Here is a 27,221-nt window from a genome sequence, read left to right as displayed (position 1 = left end):
TTATCAAACTTATTGTCTGCTTAATATGCATAATTGGTTTAAGTTTGTGCAGGCTCGTAATGTTCCACTACGTCAACAGGTGCTTGTTGTAATGTAACGGTTTGCTTGACCTTAAATACGTTCACAAAGCAGAATCATCAGGAAGTCAAATGTACCAGAGAAAATCAAGCTAACCCAACTCCTCAAGCCCAATACAGAGACAGATAAGCCTTAAGTATCGCTTAATCAGTTTAATTATCAATAATTAGCCTTTTCTAATTATCCTGCCATTTTGGTCTATTTGATACATCATCAAAATCCATTTCACAAAAAGGTTACATCTGTCAATTTGCAACAAGCGTACACAAGACAACAGTTCAGGATTTTTCGAAAGACTGTTGGCTAACAATGAGTTATTAAATAATTAACCTGATTAATGCAAACAGATTGTTTAGACTGCACAACAATTAAATCAACTGATGATGCACAACTGAGTTTAATGCAGTATGTTAATATGAATATTCACAAATCAAAAGCATGCATGGGGACTTAAAATGCACCAGAGAAAGATTGAAAAATATATACTTGGAAGGAATTTTTCACAGCATAAAATTATAACTGGTCCTGCCTCATACTGCATAAACACTATGTATTATTTAGCAGTTGTTGCAAAGAAAAAAGACACCTCTCTAATGATCTAATTCATTATTCACTGTGTGAGTTACAGATGGCGGGGGTGAGAGATTGCATCTATGTGCTAATGATAGCCTGTCAAACTGATGCTGCCTCTCTATACAGCTTCCTTAGAAAGGAAATAAGAGACTGCAGATGTTAATATAGGCCTTAAGAACATGCACTACTGCGTCAAAGGCCTATGATTCATGACACACTTAAGTGTTGACTTTTAAGATCAAACATGCATCACGATGCATGTTTGATTGTCTACTAAGACAGCAATCATACATCAAAAGCTTTAAACTTTTCATATTTGCTGCTGTCATGTAATAATTTGAGACTGCAAAACATGCTATGAACTCAATAGATTCTTCATTTAAGGTTCATATGACTTTGTACATATGTCTTAATGTGTTTTGATAATGCTTATGTAGAAAGTTCGGTTAAACTCCATTTCCTGAGCATCAGTCTTACAGAATTACTGCAATTACTTGTTTCCTATACTTTATACTGTATCCCCATATTTTTGGTGGGAATGATGGGTTTATACCAGCCTAGTGAAGGACAGACTTATAGTTTGTACAATGGTATGCACTGTATAAAGAGGTATACAATCCAAACCCATATAATTTTTTTTTTCATCTGTGGATTACAAAAGGAGATGTGAGGCAGCATGGCCAGTCTCGTTCACCATTCATCGCATTGACAAATTATGCAGTAACAGCGAATGATGACTGAGACTATCAACCCCTAACATTTTGCATAACAGTTTATTTTGTGGACTATGGAAGAAGTTAATTCATATGGGTTTGGAACAAGCAATGAGGAAAAAATGGTTTTCCACTGCTGCATTGGAAAGTCCCTGCTGATCTTCAGCATTCTATTTCCTACAAGCTGCTCCTCGGTAAGATGCTCCTCATGTCCGAGAGCACCATGGATCTGTAGTTATGCTCCAGCCCCTTCATGTACTCCAGGTAATTACTTACCCTGAAGCCATGGATCGGTTCCTCCTGCAAGCGGAACAAAAGCACAAAGTTTATGAACAGTGCTTGAAAAGCTGGTTTTGCCAATATGCTTTACAATGGATTGTGCTCAAACCATTTTAGTAAAAGTTGGATATTTCATTCAAAGAAGAGGAAAGATTATCCTGAATGCCAAATGGTTAAAATGACCCATTGTGCATAGTTGTAAAAAATTATGCAAGACGGTAATTTCACAGCCTCGGAGTATAAACGATTATACAAAATCTTACTGCGAGAGGTCTTTAAAAAAAAAAAATAATCAAACGTTATTTGTTATTATTTACTTATTCTTGTGTCATTCCAAACCCGTATGCTAACCCGTTAATTGATCCATGGACCACAAAAGGAGAAATGTTGAAGAATCTTTATCCATTCCAATACAATTCCATGCAATAACTAGGGCTGCCTCTGACCAATGATTTTCCTAGTCGACTAGTAGTCGTTAGTTAAAGTCATTAGTGAAATAGTTGTCGCACGTTTATGATAATTACTTAAATATATATAATTTGGGGGGTATCAGAAAATGGTTTGAGTTCCAGGGCTGAGAAAGAATGTTATAAATAACATTGCTAACTCTGTTCTACATTACAGAGAATCACTAAACCGTAATAATGAGCCTTTAAAATATACATGTTACAAGCGCACGCACGAAGCAAGCCGCAGTGACACCGGCAAAAGCAGTAATGATTCTTAATATGTCGGAAAAACCAGCAAGGAGACTGAATCTTTTGTTCATTTATAGACGATGCCGATAGACGATGATCTCGGGGATCGACGATGGTCAGACTGATGGGCAATAGCAGATGCCTATGACCATGTCAAGACAATATTTATATGTATTAAATTATTATTATTATCAAATTAATATTACAAATAATGTGCCATAGAACACACAGACATGTGCTTGAAGAAATACTATTTATTATATTATTAAGAACAGATGACAGAAAAGCTGTCTATGCGCATGTATGACATGCTGTTTGTATGGAAGCCTGCAGTTTCGTGGAACACGCACATGTAAAAGGTTCTCACTCTTTCTTTGTTTCTGTCTTCTGAATTTTTTTTTTTTTTTTTTTTGCAAGAACAGTATCGTCTATGAGTGCTTCAAATAACCTCAGACATCTCAGCTCAGGAGGTGTTTTGAGTTCAGTTCACTTTATTTCCACAGAGCAGTTCATTGTGACCACAACTCTGCAGCCTATACATCTGTGATTAAAACATAAAATAATACAAAAACACGTTCACCTCGAACCACGATTTATAATTCAGTGATTATTATCATCATTATAATTATTATTTTTACATTCATAATTGTTTTTAAGTCTTCACTTGTGCAAGTAATTTTCCAACCTGCATGTTTAGACGGATACTTGCCTGACGGTAAATGGAGAGGTGATCACATACACTGTTCAAAAGTTTGGGGTCACTTGACTTTCTCATGATCTTAAAACCTTTTGATCTGAAGGCGTATGCTTAAATGTTTGAAATTAGTTTTGTAGACAAAAATATAATTGTGCCAACATATTAATTTATTTAATTATAAATCTAAAATTTTATTTAAAAAAAGGTTTTGAAATTGATGACTTGGACCGAATAATTAAGAAGAGCAGCCAATAAGTGCCCAACATAGATGGGAACTCCTTCAATAATATTTTAAAAGCATCCCAGGGTGATACCTCAAGAGGTTGGTTGTGAAAATGTCAAGAGTACATGTCTGCAAATTCTAGGCAAAGGGTGACTATTTTGAAGATGCTAAAATATAACACTTTTATTTATTTTTATTATATGTAATTGGATATTGTGATTTTTATATATATATATATATATATATATATATATATATATATATATATATATATATATATATATATATATATTATACTAAATACCCAACCGGTAGAGAATGCATAGGTGAAGTAGGTTCTTTGCCAGAGAGATGTTGCCCTTCACAACTGTTGTAAAGCCATCTTTCGAAAAGTTGAACAACACACATTTTAATTGCACTTATTTTTTTCATTTGAACTTTTTGTTAAAATAAATACAAAATAAATTTCAAAGTTTGAAATGTATTGTTAACACAATAAAGCAATAAGACTGTTTTAACCCTAACTCTGATTAAAGAAAATTAGCCCTAGTACCACCTAGTGCGCAACCAGCGGTAATACCGGTGTTTGTAGTTTTCCTGTGGAGTTTTTTTTTTCCGCGACCAACCGACAAATCAAAACTTCTCATCAACTACTTTTTAGTTGACTATTAGGGGGCAGCCCTAACAATAACACTTAATAATTACAATGTCCATCAAAAAAGCACCATTCAGGTAGTTCATACAACCTGTGTGCTATAATATTTCAAGTCTTGTGAAGTCAAACCATAGCTTTGTGTGACAAATTGAAACAATAATGTAGGTAATTCACTAATAATCTTTCCCCCTGGTTAAGCTCTAAAACTCATTAGCTTCTGCATCAGATTAAAAAAAAATAACGCCAGGTTTGACACATTGACGCTAAACACCATTGGTTTCTCACGCGATACATGACCAGTCTGGGAGTTTTTCTGTGAATATTTACTTGAATGTTGGTCTGTTCCTCACACAAAGCTATCGAATTACTTCAGAAGACTTGGAGTATAGCGCAAAAGTTGTTTGGGCTCCTTTTATGGTGTTTTTTTTCTTTGGCGCTTGACAGATGTGGTCACCATGAACTGTTGTATAAAAAAAGAGCTGCATGAACATCCTTCAAAAGAATCTCTTAAATTACATCATACAGGTTTGAAATGACATTAAGTGTGAGTAAATAATGACACAGTTTTCATTTTGGGTGGTTTATTCCTTTAAAGGGGTCATGTCATGAGGAATCAAATATTCCTTGATATTTTGGTATACAAGTCATTGTACTAAAAAGCATACTGAAAGTTTCAGAACTCTTCCTCTCTAGCTAAAAAAAAGGCATTTATTGTTTCCACCCTGTGAAAATGACTAGTTATGAGACCAGCCAGTTTTGATTTTTATTCTGCAAGAGGAACACACAGCTCAGAGCGCAAACTAAAACAATGATGTAGAATGTGCTAGCAAAGCTGCAGCTGTCTCATGTTAGCCAGTACGTCCTGTATTGTGGCTGCAATTAATGCGTTTAGATGCCCATTGTCCCATAATTAAGCAGCGATTCAATCAAGAGAAACCCTCTCCACTGGTTAATCAGTGATTTATTTGAGGGGAAATTGACCCCACCTGGTGAACAATCCTGTATTTCCCAACATGGAATGCATATTGAAGATGAGACAGGGAAACCTGATGGCCAACCGTACCTCATTACTCTTACTACAAATGGATACAGATTTATTAACCCTTCACAGGGTTTATATTTATTTTCGCTGTTTATGTAGCATTATTTTATCATCATTAAATCTTGTATGCCTAATAATACAAGTATTGGGGAGCAATAGCGTGCCGACTTTTAGTTTTCCATTGTTATTTCAGTAAAACATCTGGTGTAATTTCATTGTGTTTCACAAAAATTGGAACATTACAAAACATATATTCTGCGATCAATGATTGATTTTGTCAGTTGCTTGCATTTTTTTGTTCTTTGATTGTTGAAAAAAAAAATCAGTTCCACATGTCTATTAGCAGGGGACATTTGCTCTGCAAAGATATTAGCCACTCATAACAGTGGGTGTGTCTTAAAGCATAAGTACACAGCATTTTACACAGAGGGCCAAAGACAGGTTTTTTAAAAAACAAAAAACAAAGGTCAAGTAATACTACATTATGATTTTTTTTTTTTTTTTTGTGCAAAAAAACTTTACAAACATTATGAGTGAAAAAAAGAAATATGCATGACATGACCCTTTTAATGAAACAACAGGTCCAATACAGACACTATGTGAGCTGGGATACACACTAATGTCCAAAATAAACAATACTCTGCCTAATAAACTCTGACATTTAGCTGTGGATAAGTAAAATTGTTTAGATGATGAATTTACATTTATGCCTTTAAAATTGTAAACAAAATGAAATTCTAAAGTTATGCCTCAATTTACAAAACTTGTTCACGGTGAATGGATGAAAATGAGAGAAAAGACAATAAACATTTATGAGTTTGCCATGTTAAATAAAATATGCCTGCAGAGTAATCAGTTTTGAGGATATAACTGCAGATCTCAGAAGTTGGTTTGTCAATGGCACACCAAATAGATAAACACAATGCTTCCAGAGCCAAAAAAAAAAAAAAAAAAGAAAATGACTGGAATAATCGATTTTACAGCAAATTATGTCCACTTTCATACAGTGATCACTAGATATCTAAGTGATACATTAATAAGCAAAACATCTTTCAGCAGAGCCCTTCTTCCCATGAGCCTCTAGACAGTCTGTACTAAACCAAGTAGAACACTGAATAGTTTGCTCTAATTACAAAAAGACAGCACTCTCTATTACTTGAAGAAAGGATACAGTCCTCGAAAAGCACTAAATAAGCCAGGAGTTATTGCTAAACGCTATTGCTAGTGATTGTCTGCCATTAGATGAGATCTTATCCAACTTGGCGAACTTCAAGGAATACCTCACCAAAAATGAAACTTCTGGCAGTATTTATTCACACTCATGGCTATTAGAACCAGAATGACCTATAATGGAACACAAATGAGATGTTTTGATGCTGATAATGCTCCTTCCCATACAACGAAAGCTCCAGGGGCTCTCAAGCTCCAAAAATGGCAATACAATATTAAAAGTATTCCATGTGGCTTGTATTCAATATTGAAATTTGGCCGATCACAATCGGTTACAAAACATGTTGTGTTTGATATCTTTGACATCAAACCCAGGCGGATTTGTCTTCACGCATTCAAGTTAATGCACATTAAATTTTGGGGCTTCAGCAGGGGGAAAGATTTTCGGTGAACAATTACTTAAATTTATTTTAACAATTACTTTAGATGACTGTGTGAAAATGTAGTATTATTTAGTCCTCTTTGCAATATAGTGTGCCATTCAAATGGAAAACCTTTATGATAGTTTCATGGTAGACCTTGATGACCCCTGTTCACTGTGTGCTGTCATTCTCTGGAAAAGAGCAGCTCTGTTATTCTGTAAAACATCTTACTTGTGCTCAACAGAAGAACAAAAGTCATTTACTCATGACGTGAGTAAATGATGAAGAATTTTCACATTTTCTAATGTGTGAACTATCCCTTTAAAAGGGGTGTATTCAGGTAAATTGGGCACTGTTTGCATTTCATAAAAAAAAAAAAAAGGTGGCCAAATATGCCTAAATGTACCCTATTTACTAATCAAGCTGGATTTTGGCGGTTTAAATATGTCCACACCGTGAGTGACAGCTGTGGAGTAACACATCAATGATAACATCAAACATAAGAGCTATTAGGAAGAACAATGAGGACCCATTTAAAATGTCCAGATGTTTTCCCTAAAGCTAAAACAAAGTTTTACACCTACAAAGCCAAAAAAATAAATAAAAATGGAAACACAATGGTGTCTTTAATATGGAACAATAAAATGTCATTTTAATTATAAGTACCCATTAACTAAAGACATTAAAACACTTCCACTCCCTGGTTGCTGATTAAAAAAAAGAGAACCAAGTCTAAAATAGTTCTGCTGCTTTGAACTCACAAGGCACACTGTGTCATGGATTTTAAAGTGTTCAGTTCTGACAGACAGCAGCTTTTGAAATCCAGCAAATAAAGGGCTGCTTTAGTTGAGTTTGATTTGAGTTATGTCAGAGTCGTCCAAAATGGATTCTTTTAAAATGTTCCCCTGCATTCAGCTTCAGAGTAACATCAAGAGGGATTGTTACAAGTAATTACCATTCCAATCTTTAATTTTGATGAAATGTAGATATGGGCTGTAGTCGTGGATATGAACAAATCCTCAAACCTTTCAGGAATTGTTTGAATGGTTTCTCTATTGTTCAGATTACACAGTGAACAATGGCACACACGCACACACAATAAAAAATTGAACTTTTAAGGGTGAAACAAGGACAACAGTGTGTTTTATCTGATTTACTGCAGTCATGCTACCTGGTAAGAACTGTACACTGTACACAATGCTCCCTTAAATCAATACTGCCGCCTCTGTATTTTCTCATTGTTAAAAAGTACTGTATGCTGGTGGCTGTAAAAGGCTGCATGTCAAATACAGTATAAAGTAGAGAGGTCCCAAACGTATTTGGACACTTAGCCCACTCTTAAAAATGTATAGTGTAATATAATATAATGTCTTGGCATTATAATAAAATATCAAACTAAGTGCCAAATATATTTTAAAGAAAGACAGCACAAAGATGGAAAACATTGAACAAAAAATAGACAATAGACTGTTTAAAATGAAGACAAAATTATTTTGACAATTTCATGTTAAACACTGTGGATCATGTCCACAGTTAAATGAATCACCTAAAAAGGAAAATTCAGTCATCATTTACTCACCCTCATGATGTTACAAACATGTATGGCTTACTTTCTACAGAGGAACGCAACAGGAGTTGTTAGTCTCAGTCACTATTCAATGTTATTGCGCCTTCTTTCTATAGAATGAAAGTGAATGGTAACTAAGGCTAACATTCTGCCTAACATCTCCTTCTGTGACAGAGTTTTTGGGTGAACTATTACTTCAAAAAAGCATACAGTTGAAGACAGACGTTTACATACACTTACACTGGTGGCCAAAAGTTTGGAATAATGTACAGATTTAGCTGTTTTGGAAAGAAATTGGTACTTTAATTCACAAAAATGGCATTCAACTGATCACAAAGTATAGTCAGGACATTAGTGATGTAAAAAAACAGCACCATCACTATTTGAATTTTTTTTTTTTTTTTTTTTTTATCAAATCTAGACAGGCCCAATTTCCAGCAGCCATCATTCCATACAACTTATCCTTGAGTAATCATGCTAAACTGCTAATTTGGTACTAGAACATCACTTAGCATTATATCAAACACAGTTTAAAGCTATTAGGTTTGTTAAATGAAGCTTAACTTTGTCTTTGTGGGGGCCTGGGTAGCTCAGCGAGTATTGACTACCACCCCTGGAGTCGCAAGTTTGAATCCAGGGTGTGTTGAGTGACTCCAGCCAGGTCTCCTAAGCAAACAAATTGGCCCTGTTGCTAGGCAGGGTAGAGTCACTTGGGGTAACCTCCTTGTGGTCGTGATTAGTGGTTCTCGCTCTCAATGGGGCACATGGTAAGTTTTGCGTGGTTCCCGGAGAGTAGCATGAGCCTCCACATGAGTCTCTGCGGTGTCATGCACAACGACCAATGTGATAAGATGCGTGTATTGACGGTCTCAGAAGTGGAGGCAACTGAGACTTGTCCTCCACCACCCGAATTGAGGTGAATATCTGTGCCACCACAAGGATCTACTAAGTAGTGTGAATTGGGCATTCCAAATTGGGAGAAATGCCATTATATCAAACACAGTTGAAACCTATTTGGTTCGTTAAATGAAGCTAAACTTTATTTTTGTGTTTGTTTTTGAGTTGCCACAGTATGCAATAGACTGGCATGGCTTAAGGTCAATATTAGGCCAAAAATGGCAAAAAAGAAACAGCTTTCTCAAGAAACGCATCAGTCAATCATTGTTTTGAGGAATGAAGGCTATACACAATGCTTGAAATTACCAAAAAACTGATTTCATACAAAGGTGTACACTACAGTCTTCAAAGACAAAGGACAACTGGCTCTAACAAGGACAGAAAGAGATGTGGAAGGCCCAGATACAACTAAACAGGAGGATAAGTACATCAGAGTCTCTAGTTTGAGAAATAGACGCCTCACATGTCCTCAGCTGACAGCTTCATTGAATTCTACCCGCATAACCACAGATTAATATACAACAGTAAACAGAAGACTCAGGGATGCTGGCCTAATTTGATGAATAAAAGCAAACCAATTTATTTCCATAAGAGCAAAATCTGTACATTATTCCAAACTTTTGGCCGCCAGTGTACGTTGAAGTCATTAAAACTCTTTTTTCACCACTCCACAGATTTAATATTAGCAAACTAGAGTTTTGGTAAGTCTTTAGGACAAACGAGTCTTATATCGACATAACCTGAAAGGCTGATCAGCAAGGAAGAAGCCACTACTCCAAAACCGCCATTAAAAGACAGACTACAGTTTGCATGTGCACATGGTGACGAAGATCTTAATTTTAAAGAAATGTCCTCTGGTCTAATGAAACTAAAATTTAAATGTTTGGTCATAATGACCATCATCATGTTTGGAGGAAAAATGGTGACTGCTTGTGAGCCGAAGAAAACCATCCCAACCGTGAAGCATGGGGGGTGGCAGCATCATGTTGTGGGGGAGCTTTGCTGCAGGAGGTACTGGTGCACTTCCCAAAATAGATGGCATCATAAGGAAGGAAAATTATGTGGACATATTGAAGCAACATCTCAAAATATCAACCATGAAGTTAAAGCTCGGTCGTAAATGGGTCTTCCAAATGGACAATGACCACAAGCATACCTCTAAAGTTGTGACAAAATGGCTTAAGGACAACAAAGTCGAGTTATTGGAGTGACCATCACAAAGCCCTGACCTCAATCCGATAGAAAGTTTGTGGGCAGAACTGAAAAAGCGTGTGCAAGCAAGGAGGCCTACAAACCTGACTCAGTTACACCAGTTCTGTCTGGATGAATGGGCCAACATTCCTGCAACTAATTGTGAGAAGCTTGTGGAAGGCTACCCAAAAGTTTGACCCAAGTTAACAATTTAAAGTCAATGCTACCAAATACTAACAAAGTTATATGTAAACTTCTGACTGACTGGGAATTATTATTCTGACATTTCACATTCTTAAAATAAAATAGTGATCTTAACTGATGTAAGACAAGGAATGTTTTCTAAGATTAAATGTCAGGAATTGCGAAAAACTGAGTTTAAATGTATTTGGCTAAGGTGTATGTAAACTTCTGATTTCTGGGTGTGCTCCTCAGGTGTCCACATACTTTTGGGCATATAGTTTATATGTATTTCAAGCTTACTGCACCTTAAGAAAGACTTGCAGGTCCTGTGTCTGAGTGTGTTGCAGGATATCCTGCTGCAAGTGTCCCAGGGCAGCAATGCACATGTAAACCTGGTAATCTGGTCCCATGATGACGCATGTGGCTACATAGTGACAGATCTCAGGCCAGTCCAGGTAGTTCCAGAAACACTGGCCCAGCCACTGAATGCAAATCTGAACAACAGGTGGCAGAAGAAACAGACAGAATTGTTTTTTTTTTAATTAATATAAGATGCTGGAAATATAAGCAAGAGATCAAAAACATCTGATTGTCGCTAAATTCTCACAATTCTCAATAGACAGTGGTCTCATCCAGTCAATCACAAATTCCCTATTAGAATTGTAAGTAAAGGTGAAGTGTGTAATTTTTCAATGTTAAAACAGTTTCTCCTAGCCCAGCTTAATATGCAAAGACAACTATAATAAGCCATTTGCATGTTGTAAATTCTGAGGACCATGTGGGGCTATAAGAACATTACTCTGTTTGTTTAAGCATCTTGATCAGCCTGACATACCAACTGGCTCAACCTATGGTATGGTTTGGGGTGGGGCTATCGGTTTGGCAGACCAAAAGCAGATGGCGAGGGTCTTAGAGAAAACCTGTTGAAAACTCATTATTTATGCAATTCTGCTTGGTGACGGTGGTGGTGTAGAAATTACCCACGTCACCATTTCACACATCAACATATAAAAAAAATCCCTATTAACATATAAAAACATTCTGAGACTTGGATCTCACATATAGAAACAAATCTCCATCACATACCTCTGTGTTTTGAATTATAAAATATGCTAGATGAACTACTGTTTTGTTTCTGTGGCAGTGATTGTGTTTAGGTCTTACAATCCTCCTCAGAAGGTGTTCAATTATTCTGCAGTATCATAGATATGTTCTAATTTTGCCGTGCCTGCCTCCTGTACATTCTAGCTACACCACTAGGCAATTTATACAGCATCTGTGTCTGTCTTTCAGACACTCTCCCCGGTTTTGTCAACAATATGAAATACTCTCCAGAGTGCACAGACAAGGACGCCCTCTATGATGGAGGTGACACTCAATTTAAAATCAGTTTCTGGTTTTGAAACTAGTTTCTACAAGTTTTAGAACTTCAGATATGTTGTAGTCACTGCAGGACTGAGGTAATTTGCATTTTAGTCAGCTGTGTAAAACTTGCCACACTGAAGTCCAGCAATCATGTATTGATGTAACCCTTTAGCAGGGTTCAATAGTTCTGTCTGCTTTGGCATAAATTATATTTTTTTGTCACAGCGTGCATACATATAGTGCAGTTCAAAAGTCTGAGTCTTGTGCATTTTTTTAATTTTACAATGTTTTTTTTTCATCAGATCAGTGTCCTGCAATTTGAAATACAATACTTCATCTAAAACTGTTTTTTTATGTATAATTATAATACTAGCAGTTTTCTGACCTTAATATTAAATTGAAAGACTACATAGAATATTTGTACTTTTAAAAATGACTTTCTCCTCCAAGCTGAATAAAATGGTGAAAAACTTGGTGACCAGAAAGCAGCTATAAAATTAAATGTTATAAATGCCCAATAACAAAAACAAAGTGGCAGCTCTCTTAAGGGTTAAGGGTTTAACAAGATACTGAATATAATGCTGAATATCATAACACACAATGTCTCTATCTGAATGTCTCAACAAAGTGTCAGAAGAAGACAATTACAGCAGTCTACTGCTCTTTAGTCTAACAGTTTCATTTGTAATGTATGAACAACAAGATAAACAAAGTTTATAAAGATGCTACAGAGCTCTGAAATCTTTCTGATTTCTTCTGATATAACACTAAAATAAAAATAAATAAAAAGAAGTATATTTGAACGCTTTTTATTTTCACTGTTCCTTATAAAGACAACAGAAACATGTTTCTCAGAAAGATTTTAAGCTTATCGCTTTTAGTTTTAGACAGACATGGGGACTTGTGACTTGGTGACTTGGACTCGAGTCGCTATTTTTATGACTTGTGACTTGACTTGACAAAAAATAAAATACTTGAGACTTGACTCGGACTTGGAAGTTAAAGACTCGGGACTTGACTTGACTTGAGACACGAAGACTTGAATGACTTGAGTGTTAATCACGTCATGTTTTCAGTTTGAATATAAAATATATAAATTATATAAAAAAAAAAAAAAAAGTTGATCCAGCTGGAGCGCAGGCTGAGAATAGTTTTATCATGACTGGATCACGACACTATAGGCCATCATCAGCCATGCCCTCTCGTACCTTACGCACACCACGCCCACTTAGATCAGATAACACATCAATATGTCAGCCGGAGGGGTAACGTTACCGAGGGTCATCGCTTTCGGCTTCAAAAATTATTATCAAGATGGCAAAAGACGAACAGCGCTTTGCAAGACATGCAACGTTAAGATCGCGGACAGCCAGACGACAACCTCCAATTTCGTCCGCTATTTGAAGAGCCATTCTGCCCAGTAAGTGCTTGTCAATTTGTTAATTTTATCTGGTTAGTTGGTAGTTAGCTAATGTAATAATAGTTGGGTTCCCACGGGTCCTAGAAATCCTTGAAAGTTTGCGAATCTGAAAAATAAAATTCAGGTCCTTGAAAGTGCTTGAATTTATTTTGTGCAAGAAGTTTTCTGGAAAACAAAATCTGTCCATTAATTTTTTATTTCGCCAACACTTGCGTGGCTTATGCTGCATACTAGCCTGCTTGATTTACGTTAGTTACGCGCATTTACGTTAAGTGTTTCCCGCGCGAGGTACTTTGTTTTGTACGTTGCTATGACGTTCACGCGCGCTGGTACCTCAACGTTTCCCACTCACAGACATTGCAAAAATAGGCTTATGAATATACTCTGTGTGAGTGAGTGAGTGAGTGTGGGAGTGTGAGAGCGCGAGAGTGAGTGTGTGTGTGTGAGCGCGAGAGTGAGTGAGTGAGTGTGGGTGTGGGAGTGTGGGAGAGAGAGTGTGTGTGAGAGTGGGAGTGTGGGTGTGGGAGTGTATGAGAGAGAGTGTGTGTGTGAGAGAGAGTGTGTGTGTGTGAGAGAGAGAGGAGAAATGTAACAAAGTTTAATGTATGTAACTGTGTTTGAGAGAGAGAGAGGGAGGTGTTCAGAGAGGAGTCTGTTGGATGTTAAGCTGTTATTTGTTTTATGGACTCAATGTTGAAAATTTAAAATATTTCAAACACTGTTGGCAGAAGTGAAAAATAAATAATTTTATGAAGTTACAATTTTGTTTGATTCCATGATGTATTTTACTGAACATCCATCCATCCATCCATCTTCAACCGCTTATCCGAAGTTGGGTCGCGGGGGCAGCTGCTCCAGCAGGGGGCCCCAAACTTCCCTATCCCGAGCCACATTAACCAGCTCTGACTGGGCGACCCAGGCGTTCCCAGGCCAGTGTGGAGATGTAATCTCTCCACCTAGTCCTGGGTCTTCCCGAGGCCTCCTCCCAGCTGGACGTGCCTGAAACACCTCCCTAGGGAGGCGGCCAGGGGCATCCTTACCAGATGCCCAAACCACCTCAACTGACTCCTTTCAACGCAAAGGAGCAGCGGCTCTACTCCAAGCTCCTCACGGATGACTGAGCTCCTCACCCTATCTCTAAGGGAGAAGCCCGCCACCCTTCTGAGGAAGCCCATTTCGGCCGCTTGTACTCGCTGACCTAGTTCTTTCGGTCATGACCCAACCTTCATGACCATAGGTGAGGGTAGGAACAAAAATTGACCGGTAGATCGAGAGCTTTGCCTTTCGGCTCAGCTCTCTTTTCGTGACTAACGGTCGCGATAGAGCGAGTGCAATACCGCCCCTGCTGCCCCGATTCTCCGGCCAACCTCCGCTCCATTGTCCCTCACTCGTGAACAAGACCCTGAGGTACTTGAACTCCTTCACTTGGGGCAAAACCTCATTCCCTACCTGGAGTACGCACTCCATCGGTTTCCTGCTGAGAACCATGGCCTCAGATTTAGAGGTGCTAATCCTCATCCCAGCTGCTTCACACTCGACTGCCAAGCGATCCAGTGAGAGCTGAAGGTCACGGACCGATGATGACATGAAGACAACATCATCTGCAAAAAGCAGCGATGAGATCCCCAGCCCACCGAACTGCACACCTTCCCCACCCCGACTACGCCTCGATATCCTGTCCATGAATATCACAAACAGGATTGGTGACAAAGCGCAGCCTTGGCGGAGACCAACCCCACATGGAATGAACTTCGACTTTGTGCCGAGGACCCGGACACAGCCCTCGCTTTGGGCGTACAGGGATTGGATCAGCCCTAAGAAGGGACCCCCCACCCCGTACTCCGCAGCACCTCCCACAGTCTCTCCGGGGGACCCGGTCATACGCCTTCTCCAGATCCACAAAACACATGTAGACCGGATGGGCATACTCCCAGGCCCCTCCAGGATCCTTGCGAGTAAAGATCTGGTCCGTGGTTCCACGGCCAGGGCGAAAACCGCATTGTTCCTCTTCAATCTGAGGTTCGACAATCGGCCGAACCCTCCTCTCCAGCACCTTGGAGTAAACTTTACCAGGGAGGCTGAGAAGTGTGATACCCCTGTAGTTGGCACACACTCTCTGATCCCCCTTTTGAAGAGGGAACCACCACCCCGTTCTGCCACTCCTTAGGCACTGTCCCAGATTTCCACGCTAATGTTGAAGAGGCGTGTCATCCATGACACCCCTCCACATCCAGAGCTTTCAGCATTTCTGGTCGGATCTCATCAATCCCGGGGCTTTGCCACTCGCGGAGTTGTTTGACTACCTCAGTGACCTCCCCAGGGAAATAGAATCTGATCCCCATCATCCTCCGGCTCTGCCTCTACCATAGAGGGCGTGTTGGGATTTAGGAGTTCTTCAAAGTGTTCCTTCCACGCCCAATAACCTCCTCGGTTGAGGTCAACAGCGTCCCATCTTTGCTGTATACAGCTTGAATGGTTCCCGTTTCCCCCTCCTAAGGTGGCGGACGGTTTTCCAGAAGCACTTTGGTGCGGACCGAAAGTCCTTCTCCATGGCTTCTCGAACTTTTCCCACACCCACTGCTTTGCCTCCCTCACGGTCGAGGCCGCAGCCCTTCGGGCCTGTCGGTACCTTGCAACTGCCTCCGGAGACCTCCGGGACAACAAATCCGGAAGGCCTCTTTCTTCAGTCGGACGGCTTCCCTGACCACCCGTGTCCACCACGGTGTTCGAGGGTTACCACCCCTTGCGGCACCTAAAACCTTGAGGCCGCAGCTCTCCACCGCGGCTTCGGCAATGGAAGCTTTGAACATTGCCCACTCCGGTTCAATGTCCCCAACCTCCGCAGGGATGCCTGAAAAGCTCCGCCGGAGGTGTGAGTTGAAGATCTCGCGGACAGGGACCTCCTCCAAACGTTCCCAGTTCACCCGCACTACTCGCTTGGGCTTCCCAGGTCTGTCCAGAGTCTTTCCCCACCCCTGACCCAACTCACCACCAGATGGTGATCGGTTGACAGCTCTGCCCCTCTCTTTACCCGAGTGTCCAAAACATATGGCCTCAGATCCGACGACACGATTACAAAATCGATCATCGACCTTCGGCCTAGGGTGCTCTGGTACCACGTACACTTATGAGCATCCTTATGTTCAAACATGGTGTTTGTTATAGATAATCCATGACTAGCACAGAAATCTAATAACAAACATCCACTTGAGTTCAGATCAGGGAGGCCGTTCCTCCCAATCACGCCTTTCCAGGTGTCCCTGTCATTTCCCACGTGTGCATTGAAGTCTCTGATCCCCCTTTTTGAAGAGGGGAACCACCACTGAACATTTTACTGAACATGAGTATTGTAATTTACTGACAGTTATTTATATCTTGTCTTTTCACTTTATTATGATCAGATTCTGCAGGTAATATTACAATAATAAGGTGACTTGACTTGGACTTGACTTGACATAGCCTGTGACTTGACTTGACATGACTTGCCCAAGAAAAAAATACTTGGGACTTACTTGAGACTTGAAGGTTAAGACTTGAGACTTACTTGAGACTTGCACATGTGTGACTTGGTCCCATCTCTGGTTTTAGATGTGAGTGTGTTCATATCAATCATTTAAAAACCTCTCTCTTTCAAAGATAAAAAGTTTTTTTATTATTAAATGATTTTAAAACCTCTCTCTTTCAAAGATAAAAAGTTTTTTTATTATTAAATGATTTTCCTTCAAACATGCTCAACAACCTGCCAACAACATCTTCCATTCTAATAACAGAAGGCCTACTGAAGTTCTAGGCACCCAATTCACATAGAAATGTATTTTTAGTCAAGTCAGAAGAATTAAAAAAGATCCAGGCCTATTGAGAGAGTCAAAAGGATGAAGAATACAAAAATAAAATACACTGAATGCAAAATATATAGTTAGTCTTCAATATTACTGTCCTTGACTGCTGGAAAAGTTCATACTTGACTAAATCTGACAGAAGATTTAAGGCAAAGCTTTGAGATCATACACATAAATACCAGAGAGATTGCAGCACTGAGTAATCACCGCATTTGTCTATGAAGATTCTCAGTCATCCAGGTCACTGTAGACTGTCCTTGAATCCTTACAATTCTACGCTGGCATTAACACACCATTTCACCCAGAGATCACGATTCACATCATCAGAAATGCGGCTCCCAATTTCAGACTTTTGTGATGATGCAGCGAGTGATGAGGTAAAATGCCACGACATTAGCACCATTTAATAATGAGGGTTGTGAATGAAGTCAACTGGATGAGTGCTGAAATGTCTTGTATACATTTAAAGAAAAAGTTCTCCCAACAACACAAAGTATTTGATTTTGAAATGTGAATTTGACTTTGAATTGTGCATTTTCCTCAAAGAGTTGTTTATGATGACTGGTTGATTGACCTTGTGATTCACACAAGAAAATTAAAAGTACATTTTAAAGCAGAAGTGTGTAATTTCTGGGCCACTAGCGCCACCAAATGTAATTGCAAAAATAAACTTTGTTTTCAAAACAGCTTTCTGAATCCAAAAAGGTCAAACAAAGAGATAGTGTCACCCCAACTAACGCTATTGGCTAATTCAGAGTTATTGTGTTTTTATAGACGGGTCACTCAAAACAAACAGTGCTAAAAAAGACAGTGCTTTCAGTTTTCAAGAATATTAACCTATGAATGGCTTACTTATAGTTGCTGCATATTAAGCTAGGATGGAAGAAAGTATTTTAACACAGAAAAAGTTACATACTTCAGCTTTTAAATACAGCACCTGAGAGGGAGTGAAGCCAGACATCCTGAAGGCAGAGAAGACCAGGGGAACCTCAGCTTTGAGCAACATCTCAACATAATGAGCTGTGCAAGAGTAGACTGGATGAATGCCTGACTTGGCAATCTCTATAGGAAGGTGCACCTGAAATGCAAAACAAAACAAACAAAAAAACATAATATTAAAGTTAATAGACAGCCTGACAGATAAATTCACCCAAATGTGAAAATTGTATAATTATTTACCTGACCCTCACATTGTTTGAGTGTGCATGTGGGCTTTTCTTTCAACAGGTCAACTCAATTTTTTGCAGGATATCAGAGCTGCTGTTTTCCATATCATGAAAGTGGACCATTAAAGCAGTCTGATTGACTCATGTGCTGCATTCCAAGTGTTCTGAAGCCAAAACAATCTCAATGAAGATTATGTATTTCATTTCAGTGAATAACGACTTATATGTTTGGTATGTTCCTCACACAAATTTACCGCATGGTTCAGAAGACTTTGCACAAACCAAGTAATATAGAGTCTAAAAAAAAAAAAAAACACACAATTACAGTAGTACTGTAATGGTGTATTTATTTTTATTTTTATTTGTTGTTTTTTTTTTTTCCTTTTTGTAGCTTGGCAGTAAAAACAAATAAAAAAAACAATCACCATCCAGTTTCATTGTATAGAAAACAGAAGCTCAAACATTATGCAAAACATCCCCTTTTGTGCTCCACAGAAGAAATATGTTAAACTTTCTTAGGTTTGGATGAGGGCGAGCAAATTATTTTTGGGGTAAATAATTCCTTTAAGGATGGTGGACAGCATAGACAACAATAGATCACCACATCTGTGGATGCAAGTGAATGAACCCATGCTAATGATACAGCCAACATTTCATTAGTTGTCTCTGTGTCTTCCTGCTGAGTGGGGACCAAGGGAAATGTGAGGATTGTCTTCTCATCTCTTCTCTTCTCTTTATTCTCATTGTGTCTCTCTCAAGGCCTCAGCTTGTGGATTTACATGCACTGCCACTCCAACAGCACATAAATATGGAACTTTAATCAGAAATGCTCCTGTGTGTGGCTCATTATAATTTATCCCACATATTTTTACAGCGGAAACTTTATTAACTGAGCTCTGTTTACCATCTACTGTTGCGAGAAATAGATTGCTCCATTCAAATTTTATAGGGGCCACTATAATGGCTATGCCCAAGCAATATCATGATATTCAACAATTCCTAATATTAAGGCTCTTCCTGTGCAAATGGGAATTGGAATGATATTGCAGGTCAAAATGCTCCGTTTCGTTGATGGTATACGATATGGAAGCGAAACAACCTTATACATATAAATCTAGCAGTTTATTGAATGTGGGAGGGATTCAGTTGTTACCAGCTTACAAAATTTCAGCATGGGCTAAGCTTAAAGGGACTGTTCACCAGAAAAAGAAAATGATGTCATCATTTGCTTACCCTCATCTTATTCCAAAACCGTATGACTTCTCTTTCTTCTTTGAAAACAATAAATAAATAAATAAATAAATGTATTTTATATATAAATATATGTTTATACGTGTGCACGCACACACACACACACACACACAACAGCTAAAAGTCTGGAATAATGTACATATTTTGCTGTTTCACCAAAGTGGCATTCAACTGATCACAAATTATAGTCAGAACATGACTGATGTAAAAAACAGCACCATCACTATTTGAAAAAAGTCATTTTTTATCAACTCTAGACAGGCCCCATTTCCAGCAGCCATCACTCAAACAACTTAGCAATTTAGTATGATTACTCAAGGATAATTTGGTACTAGAAAATCACCTGCCATTATATCAAACACAGATGAAAGCTATTTAGTTTGTTAAATGAAGCTAATCATTGTCTTTGTGTTTGTTTTGAGTTGCCACAGTATGCAAATAGACTGACATGTCTTAAGGTCCATATTAAGTAAAAATTGGCAAAAAAAGAAACCGCTTTCTCTAGAAACTCATCAGTCAATATTTTTTGTGGAATGAAGGCTATACAATGTTTGAAATTGCCCAAAAACTGAAGATTTCATACAAAGGTGTACACTACAGTCTTCAAAGACAAAGGACAACTGGCTCAAACAAGGACAGAAAGAGATGTGGAAGGCCCAGATGTACAACTAAACAAGAGGATAAGTACATCAGAGTCTCTAGTCTGAGAAATAGACGCCTCACATGTCCTCAGCTGACAGCTTCATTGAATTCTACCCGATCAGCGCCAGTTTCATGTACAACAGTAAAGAGAAGACTCAGGGATGCAGGCCTTATGGGAAGAACTGCAAAGAAAAAGCCACTTTTGAAACAGAAAAACAAAAAGAAAAGGTTAGATTGGGCAAAGAAACACAGATATTGGACAACAGATAATTGGAAAAGAGTGTTACGGACCCTAACCCCATTGAGCTTTTGTGGGAAATAAACTGTAAGGTGCATGAGAAGTGCCTGACAATACAGCCACATTTATGGCAAGTGCTACAGGAAGTGTGGGGTGAAATGTCACCAGAGTATCTGGACAAACTGACAGCTAGAATGCCATGGATCTGCAAGCTATCATTGTTGCACGTGGAGGATTTTTTTGATGAGAACTCTGAAGTAGTTTAAGATTTTTTTTTACGTAGTCATTTTTCAAATTATTAATGTCCTGAATATACATTGTGATCAGTTGAATGCCACTTTGATGAATTAATGTACCAATTTATTTCCACAAGAGCAAAATCTTCACATTATTCAAAACTTTTGGCCACCAGTGAAAAAATAAAAATAAAAATAATATATATATATATATATATATATATATATATATATATATATATATATATACACATATACATATATACATACACACATACACACATATATACAGTATATGTGATCTAATGGCAAGTGATTTTCTGGTACAAAATTACCAATGTAGCATGAATACTCAAGGATAAGGTATCTGGATTTGATCAAAAATTACTTTTTCCAAATAGTGATGGTGCTGCTTTTTTACATCAGTACTGTCCTGACTATACTTTGTGATCAGTTGAATGCCACTTTGGTGAAGTTCCAATTTCCTTCCAAAACAGCTAAATCTGTACATTATTCCAAACTTTTGGCCACCAGTGTATATGTTATGGCAAATGTCACCATTTACTTTCATTGTATGGAAAAATACAAATAAATCCAATCCAAAGAAAGTGAATACTGACTTAGGCTGACATCTGCCTAACATCTCCATTTGTGGGACACAGAAGAAAGTTAGTCAAATGGGTTTGAAACAACATGAGGTTAAATTATTTTGAAATAATTTTTTATTTTAATGAATGAATGCTTTAATACGTCCTGTGTGCAATTTTTTAATGAAGTAATGAAGGTTGAGAAGGAAAGTGTTTTACAGTGAGTGGGAAAGATAATGGGAATTAGAAACATAAAACAAAGCCTGTACTAATGGATAAGGCTGTAACTCACAGAGCTGTGCAGTCTTGGAAGCCACAGGAAGGCAGACGGAAGCAGACGGGAGAATCGCAAGAGCAGACTGAGTGAGCGGCCTAAGTCACCGTGCATGAGCAGGAAAACTGTGGAGGCAAACCAGTCTTGACCAGGATAACCACTCTTAAAATGAGCTGGAACATGCATCAAGGAATCTTCAATAGATATTAGAGGTCAACCTATTTTTCAAGAGTTTTTCAATGGCTGATAAAGATGCCAATATAGAGAGAGTTATATCGAGAATGCCCATACAGTGTCCCCATTAAGTATTTGGACACTTCAAGAAATGGTTCATCCAAAAATTAAAATTCTCTCATTATTTACTCACCCTCACACCATCTGAGATGTGTATGACTGTCTTCTGCATTATATGGACCTACAAAGCTGAGATATTCTTCTAAAAACCTGTGTGTTTCGCAGAAGAAAGTCATACACATCTGGGATGGCATAAGTGTGAGTTGAAGATAGCATTTTTATTTTTAGGTTAACTATTCCTTTAAGCCACATATAAAAAATGCATTAATTGTATTTTCTTTTCTTTTATTGCATTAAATACCAAAATATAAAACCATGCAACATTTATTTCAAAGAAAAAAGCCCAAGCTAAAATTTTGAGATTACTTTTTTGGTAAATCAGAGTAATTAATCTATATTATTGTTTATATAGTCAGTGGACCCCCAGATATATAAAAGTAGTTAAATAAACATTAAAAGGTGAATTGTGTGATTTTTGTACCAATAGTGTGTAAACTATTTCTCCCCCTCTTCCAGAGGTTATCCAAACCCACCCCAAACTCACCTCATTGGCTGAGCCAATGTTTTTTTTTTCAGGCTGGTCAAGATGCCTACATATTTTGAGAAAGCACCACAGAGCCACAGTATTAACAATTTTCGGGGGAATCAACCCATGAATGACTTACAGTTGTCTCTCCACATTAAGTTATGATAGAATAAAGTATTTTAACTTAAAAATAAATTACACACATCACCTTAAACTAATAATCTGATAAACATTGAAATTTAATGATGAAATAATATCAGAATATTATGACTGTCACTTGATTGATATAGTAAAACAACTCAATAGGATACAGAGTTCAGAGTTGACATTGACTCGTTGCTGAGAAAGAAACTCATGACAGTGCTTGAGTAGAAGACACAGATCCTGCTCGGAATCCTCTCTCAATAACTTCAGGAACTTGCCATACCTATAAACACAATGACACAAATTCAAAGGTGAATAGACATTGTTAAAATGTTACTCCTATTACACTGACTTGTGCTCATTTACATAATTAGAACTTTCTCAAGGCAATATTTCTAGACTAATAAGAACAAATATTGCTATTGAATTAAATTCAGTTTTATCACACATTTACACTTTCTCCCTGGGAAACACAGCACCAAATGAGGGTTAACCAAGAGTTACAATTACCCAAATGTGCTGTGCACTAGAATACATCGGCTGATTACAGTCATTGTAGATTGCCTTGAGTCAAAAATCTTAATGGGTTCATATTGAGTTTAACACTAGTGTGCCGACAATCCAAAGAATGCCAGGAGCTTTCAGTTAAGCAGCAGAAGAATGAATCTTTATGAATATCTATGGGGCAAATTAACAAAAAAGTTGCGCCACTTTTGCAAGGAGTTTTTTGGAGCAAAACCCTGTGTAAAACCATGAGTATTTAAATTAAACAACTGTCATTCTTCACTAGTGCACACAACAGTTTTTTTCTATTAGGCTCAACGCAATGCACAGTATCACGCACCACTTAGAACTGGCCTGGAAGTTTGGGGATTTGTGCAGTGCAAATTGCCTTCATCACAGATTGTTTGCGGCGTTGCCTGATTTCCGACAATTCCTTCAGAAAATGGGTTACTTAAATATTGCATGTGCAAATAAACAACGCTATCAGCAGGTAAAATTAATTCTTAGTGAATTCCCCTTCTAGACCTAAGTCAGGGAATATGCTATTTTTATTTTTATGCAAATGAAAACAAGGCTTTGAGGGATAGATTTACAGACCGTTATCGTTTCAACGGGATGTAGTTTCAACCTTTGTGTCGATCATTCATTCGAAGAAACATTAAAACTACGTTATGTCAAGAAATCTAGCTGGAAATAAAACAAAAAAAACAAACAGACATGGAAACCATACATTGTAATAATTAGACATGATGTAGAATATTTATATGCATTGCTGTGTCCATTTTCACTGTTTTTCTATAAGTGTTTAATGTAAACATGAGCTTGATGGACATTCTTCATGGTTGCACACAATGTAATCTTACAACAATTTCCTAAATGCTCCTAGGATTGCATTATAAAATTCCTAAATGCATCCCACTTTATAAATGGCAATTCATCTTAAAAACATGTGCACATGAACGCCCACAAATATCCTGATATGGTGAGACAGAATACAATAAATGTGCATGAGCAAGTTATTCATTTGTTCATTTACATGATGCTTATAAAAATGTAGCCTATTCAACAACTCATCATCAGTTATTCATTTTCATTATCAATAATAAATCCATGAATTGACCGTGACAACTCTAAATCCCAACCATTCAACCAATGTCCATATTCTTGCTAAACTTTCCTTCCAAAAAGAGGTTTACATGCTATTTTACATATAATGAAATAGTCATAGTCTGCTACAATCATGTTCTGTATATAAACTACATGTGCATTCCTTTTCCCCTATTCTCTTCTGCTCGCTCTTGCCATTAATTAACCCTCTGGGGTCTGAGGGTGTTTTGGGCCCTGGAGAAGTTTTGACATGCCTTGACATTTGTGCTTTTTTCAGTTGCTTAAAAACATATTAATGGCTAAAGTCTGATAACACTGTATTCAGCACAAACTGGGCTACAATAATATGTGAGCAACATGTATGTACAGGTTTGTATTTTTGAGAAAATAATGTTTATGCATGGTTTTTGAAAAAACGAAAATTTTAAGTCACTGAAATAAGGCCATATAACACATACTAAACATACTAAACATTTGACTTTTGAGAACTGGATCTTGTAGCCTAGAGTTTTTGCTACAGAATGATGTGAAAATCATCCTGATCACTCATTCATACAAAACAATATAGTCATTTAACTTTTGTGTGACAATGTTAGTGCTGAATGGTAATATGCGAGGAGGCGTGAACGATCATGAATATTGATGAGATTCACACCTGAGGACACAAAGACCACTCCTCTGGGCCTATCAATGAGGAATGTGACAGAGAGAGAATTAATGTGAGGAGACTTAATGATCAAAATCAAGTTTTAAGTTAAAAGAAGTAATCTGACTATATATTTTCTTTACATAAAGACTTAATTTTAGACCTACACTACCATTAAAAGAAGTCTATTCTGCTCACCAAGACTGCATTTATTTGATCCAAAATACATATGATAATATGCTGATTTTCTAATATGGGCATATTTAAAGTGCATTTTAACCTGAACAGATATTTGCAAGCACAAGCTTTGTTGATGATAACGAGTCAGCATAAACACATTAAAATATAATCTAACATTCATATTATTTTTATATCATATTACATATCATATTTATATCATACAGCATACAATGTAAATAACAACATTTACATGTAACTAAAACTTGCCTATTAGGACATGTCAATACTTTGAATGTCAAACTTTGAATCCTGTCTGGAAACAGTCCCACTAGTAAAATATGTACATGTTTATATAAAATAGCATGTCAGCTAATGAAAACTAAATGACTTACTCGTCTGAAATTGTATGCTCTGCTGGAACTAATCTCTCTTCAAAATACAAATGTCCACCTCTTCGTCTGAGAAAAATGTTAACTCTTCCTTAATAGCCAAGAGTTCGATCGCCTGTGTATCGTTACAAGCACGCAGAAAAGTTTAGTTGTGTTTGTTTACATAAAATCTCGCAGTCGGGGGCGTGTACTTTTCCCTTGATCGCCTCAGTACATTAGCGTATGAATGGCGTGCTCTGCTGGTGGGTGGGATCACATTACAGATAATGAGATGGACCGGTAAAAACTGTACATCGCTTTGTTTCAAACAGATTGCATTGCAGGAGAATATTTGTTTTAAATTTGAATTGTTTTATTTAAAAGTAGACATTTTAAGCTTTCTTTAGACATATGTTTCATGTTTGTGTGAGAAGAATTCGCGGAGTTTAAGTTAATTTTAGTGACTTGTTTCTGAAATATGATCGTGAACACCAGAGACTGCTGAAAGCTCAACCTTTTTATTTTATTCATTTAAAAAAAAACACAAGGTTTTGATGTTAATATGAGTGTACACAAAAAAAGAAGACCCTCTATAGTTTATAATCATGTATTGATTGTATTTATATGACCATAAATGACGGAGTATTTTAAGTCTATGTTACTGCTATGTGAAAAAAAACAGCAAAACGCGCCGGCGCGTTTGCCGACCCCAGAGGGTTAAACTATACATTTTAGTCAAATTATTTGCTTTTATTTCATCGACAACAGCAGACAAGAGGCCGAAGGATGAATTGCTAAAAAAAAAAAAATTAGGTTCTTTTAAATATAAGAAAAATATTCAGTAAAATAAAGTCAGCGCATACTGGCACACCAGAGCACAAAAAAGTTTGTACGCTTACTTGTCAGTTGACGTACGCATAAGAAAAATTTTACTGCAATTTCTGCCTTTATAAATCCCAATTTGTTTTTTTACTTTTGACGTGGGATCAAATCTATGGAATTTAGGATCAAATCTGATCGTACGCATGTGTTATACAGTAAATGAGGCACTTTCGTCTACCTTTTTTTTAAGGGTTCAGTCTAAACGACCCCCTAAGATAGAATAACCCCTGGAATGGACTGTACATCTACATTCCCTCATAGTCTTGTTTTCTTCAACAGCCTTTGCAAAGTTTTACTATAAGACATAGCTGGCGTTCCTTTGAAGATCAGGTCTGGTAATGGAGCACACATTACCTGAGGGATATCCCCACACCTAACTGTTCCACAGACGTCAGGCTTCGAGTCTTTACACTGTGGTCTACAACTAAAACACACACACACACACACACACACACACACACACACAAAAATAAGAAACATAAGATCAGTTATTTTCCATTTACACCCCCTCTTCAAGCCGTCGATAGCAATGTAATTTTGGCAAATGGGGCACAAATGGAGTAGCCAAGAAACACTGCAAAATGTGTTTCTGAATAATACATTTTCATCTCAGCATTGGCTTACCCACAATTCAACATCAGCTGTGCAATCTACATTCATCACACTTAAAAGTGGTCTTAATTGAGCAAATGCCCTTGGTGAGAGTGAAATGAGCCCACTGATATAATTATGAGGCCATTTCTCCATCCTCATTAATACCGCAACAATGTCAGCACTGTAATGATGACATAATGTAGATGGATGTGAAGTGAAGTGACTGGTCTTGATTGGCTGGCAAAGGAGCCAATAGGAGCGCAGGGGTTAAACCTAAATGACAAATCATAGTTCCTGCTGCTCACATCAGTTAGCAGTTGTGACACAAACTGCTAAGTGAGATGAAGGACGCAGATTGTGACAGCTCAACTCGACTACTTTGCCAAAATGAGAGGGGAGGTTATAAAACACAGGACCAGAGAAATGAATCATGCAAGAAATCATGCAAAATAAAAGAAGTCTGGGAAGTCTGATTCATTTTAATAGATGCATGGAAGATTTGTCTCAATGAACCAGTCCGAAAACTGATTCACTGATTACTTTGACTTAAAGTAGGTCCCAGAAGTCCCT

At 37.7% G+C, this 27,221-nt stretch overlaps 1 protein-coding gene across 2 annotated transcripts in view; it reads right to left on the bottom strand.

Annotated features, from left to right (window-relative positions):
- Window positions 1–222: 222 nt before the first annotated feature.
- Window positions 223–27,221, bottom strand: part of LOC127624396 (protein broad-minded) — a 69,541-nt gene continuing 42,542 nt past the window's right edge. For both annotated transcript variants that reach the window (XM_052099210.1, XM_052099211.1), the window contains exons 29-34: window positions 26,412–26,481; window positions 22,538–22,653; window positions 21,425–21,579; window positions 17,950–18,090; window positions 10,694–10,882; window positions 223–1,664 (exon numbers count right to left, since the gene is read on the bottom strand). In XM_052099210.1, coding sequence (XP_051955170.1) covers window positions 1,542–1,664; window positions 10,694–10,882; window positions 17,950–18,090; window positions 21,425–21,579; window positions 22,538–22,653; window positions 26,412–26,481 — 794 coding nt within the window. In that variant the 3' untranslated portion in view covers window positions 223–1,541. The remainder of the gene's footprint in view (window positions 1,665–10,693; window positions 10,883–17,949; window positions 18,091–21,424; window positions 21,580–22,537; window positions 22,654–26,411; window positions 26,482–27,221) is intronic.

The sequence above is a fragment of the Xyrauchen texanus genome, chromosome 30 (assembly GCF_025860055.1).
Source record: "Xyrauchen texanus isolate HMW12.3.18 chromosome 30, RBS_HiC_50CHRs, whole genome shotgun sequence".
NCBI lineage: Eukaryota > Metazoa > Chordata > Actinopteri > Cypriniformes > Catostomidae > Xyrauchen > Xyrauchen texanus.
Note: the sequence above shows the minus strand (reverse complement) of the source record. Positions and strands in the feature narration are given on the sequence as shown.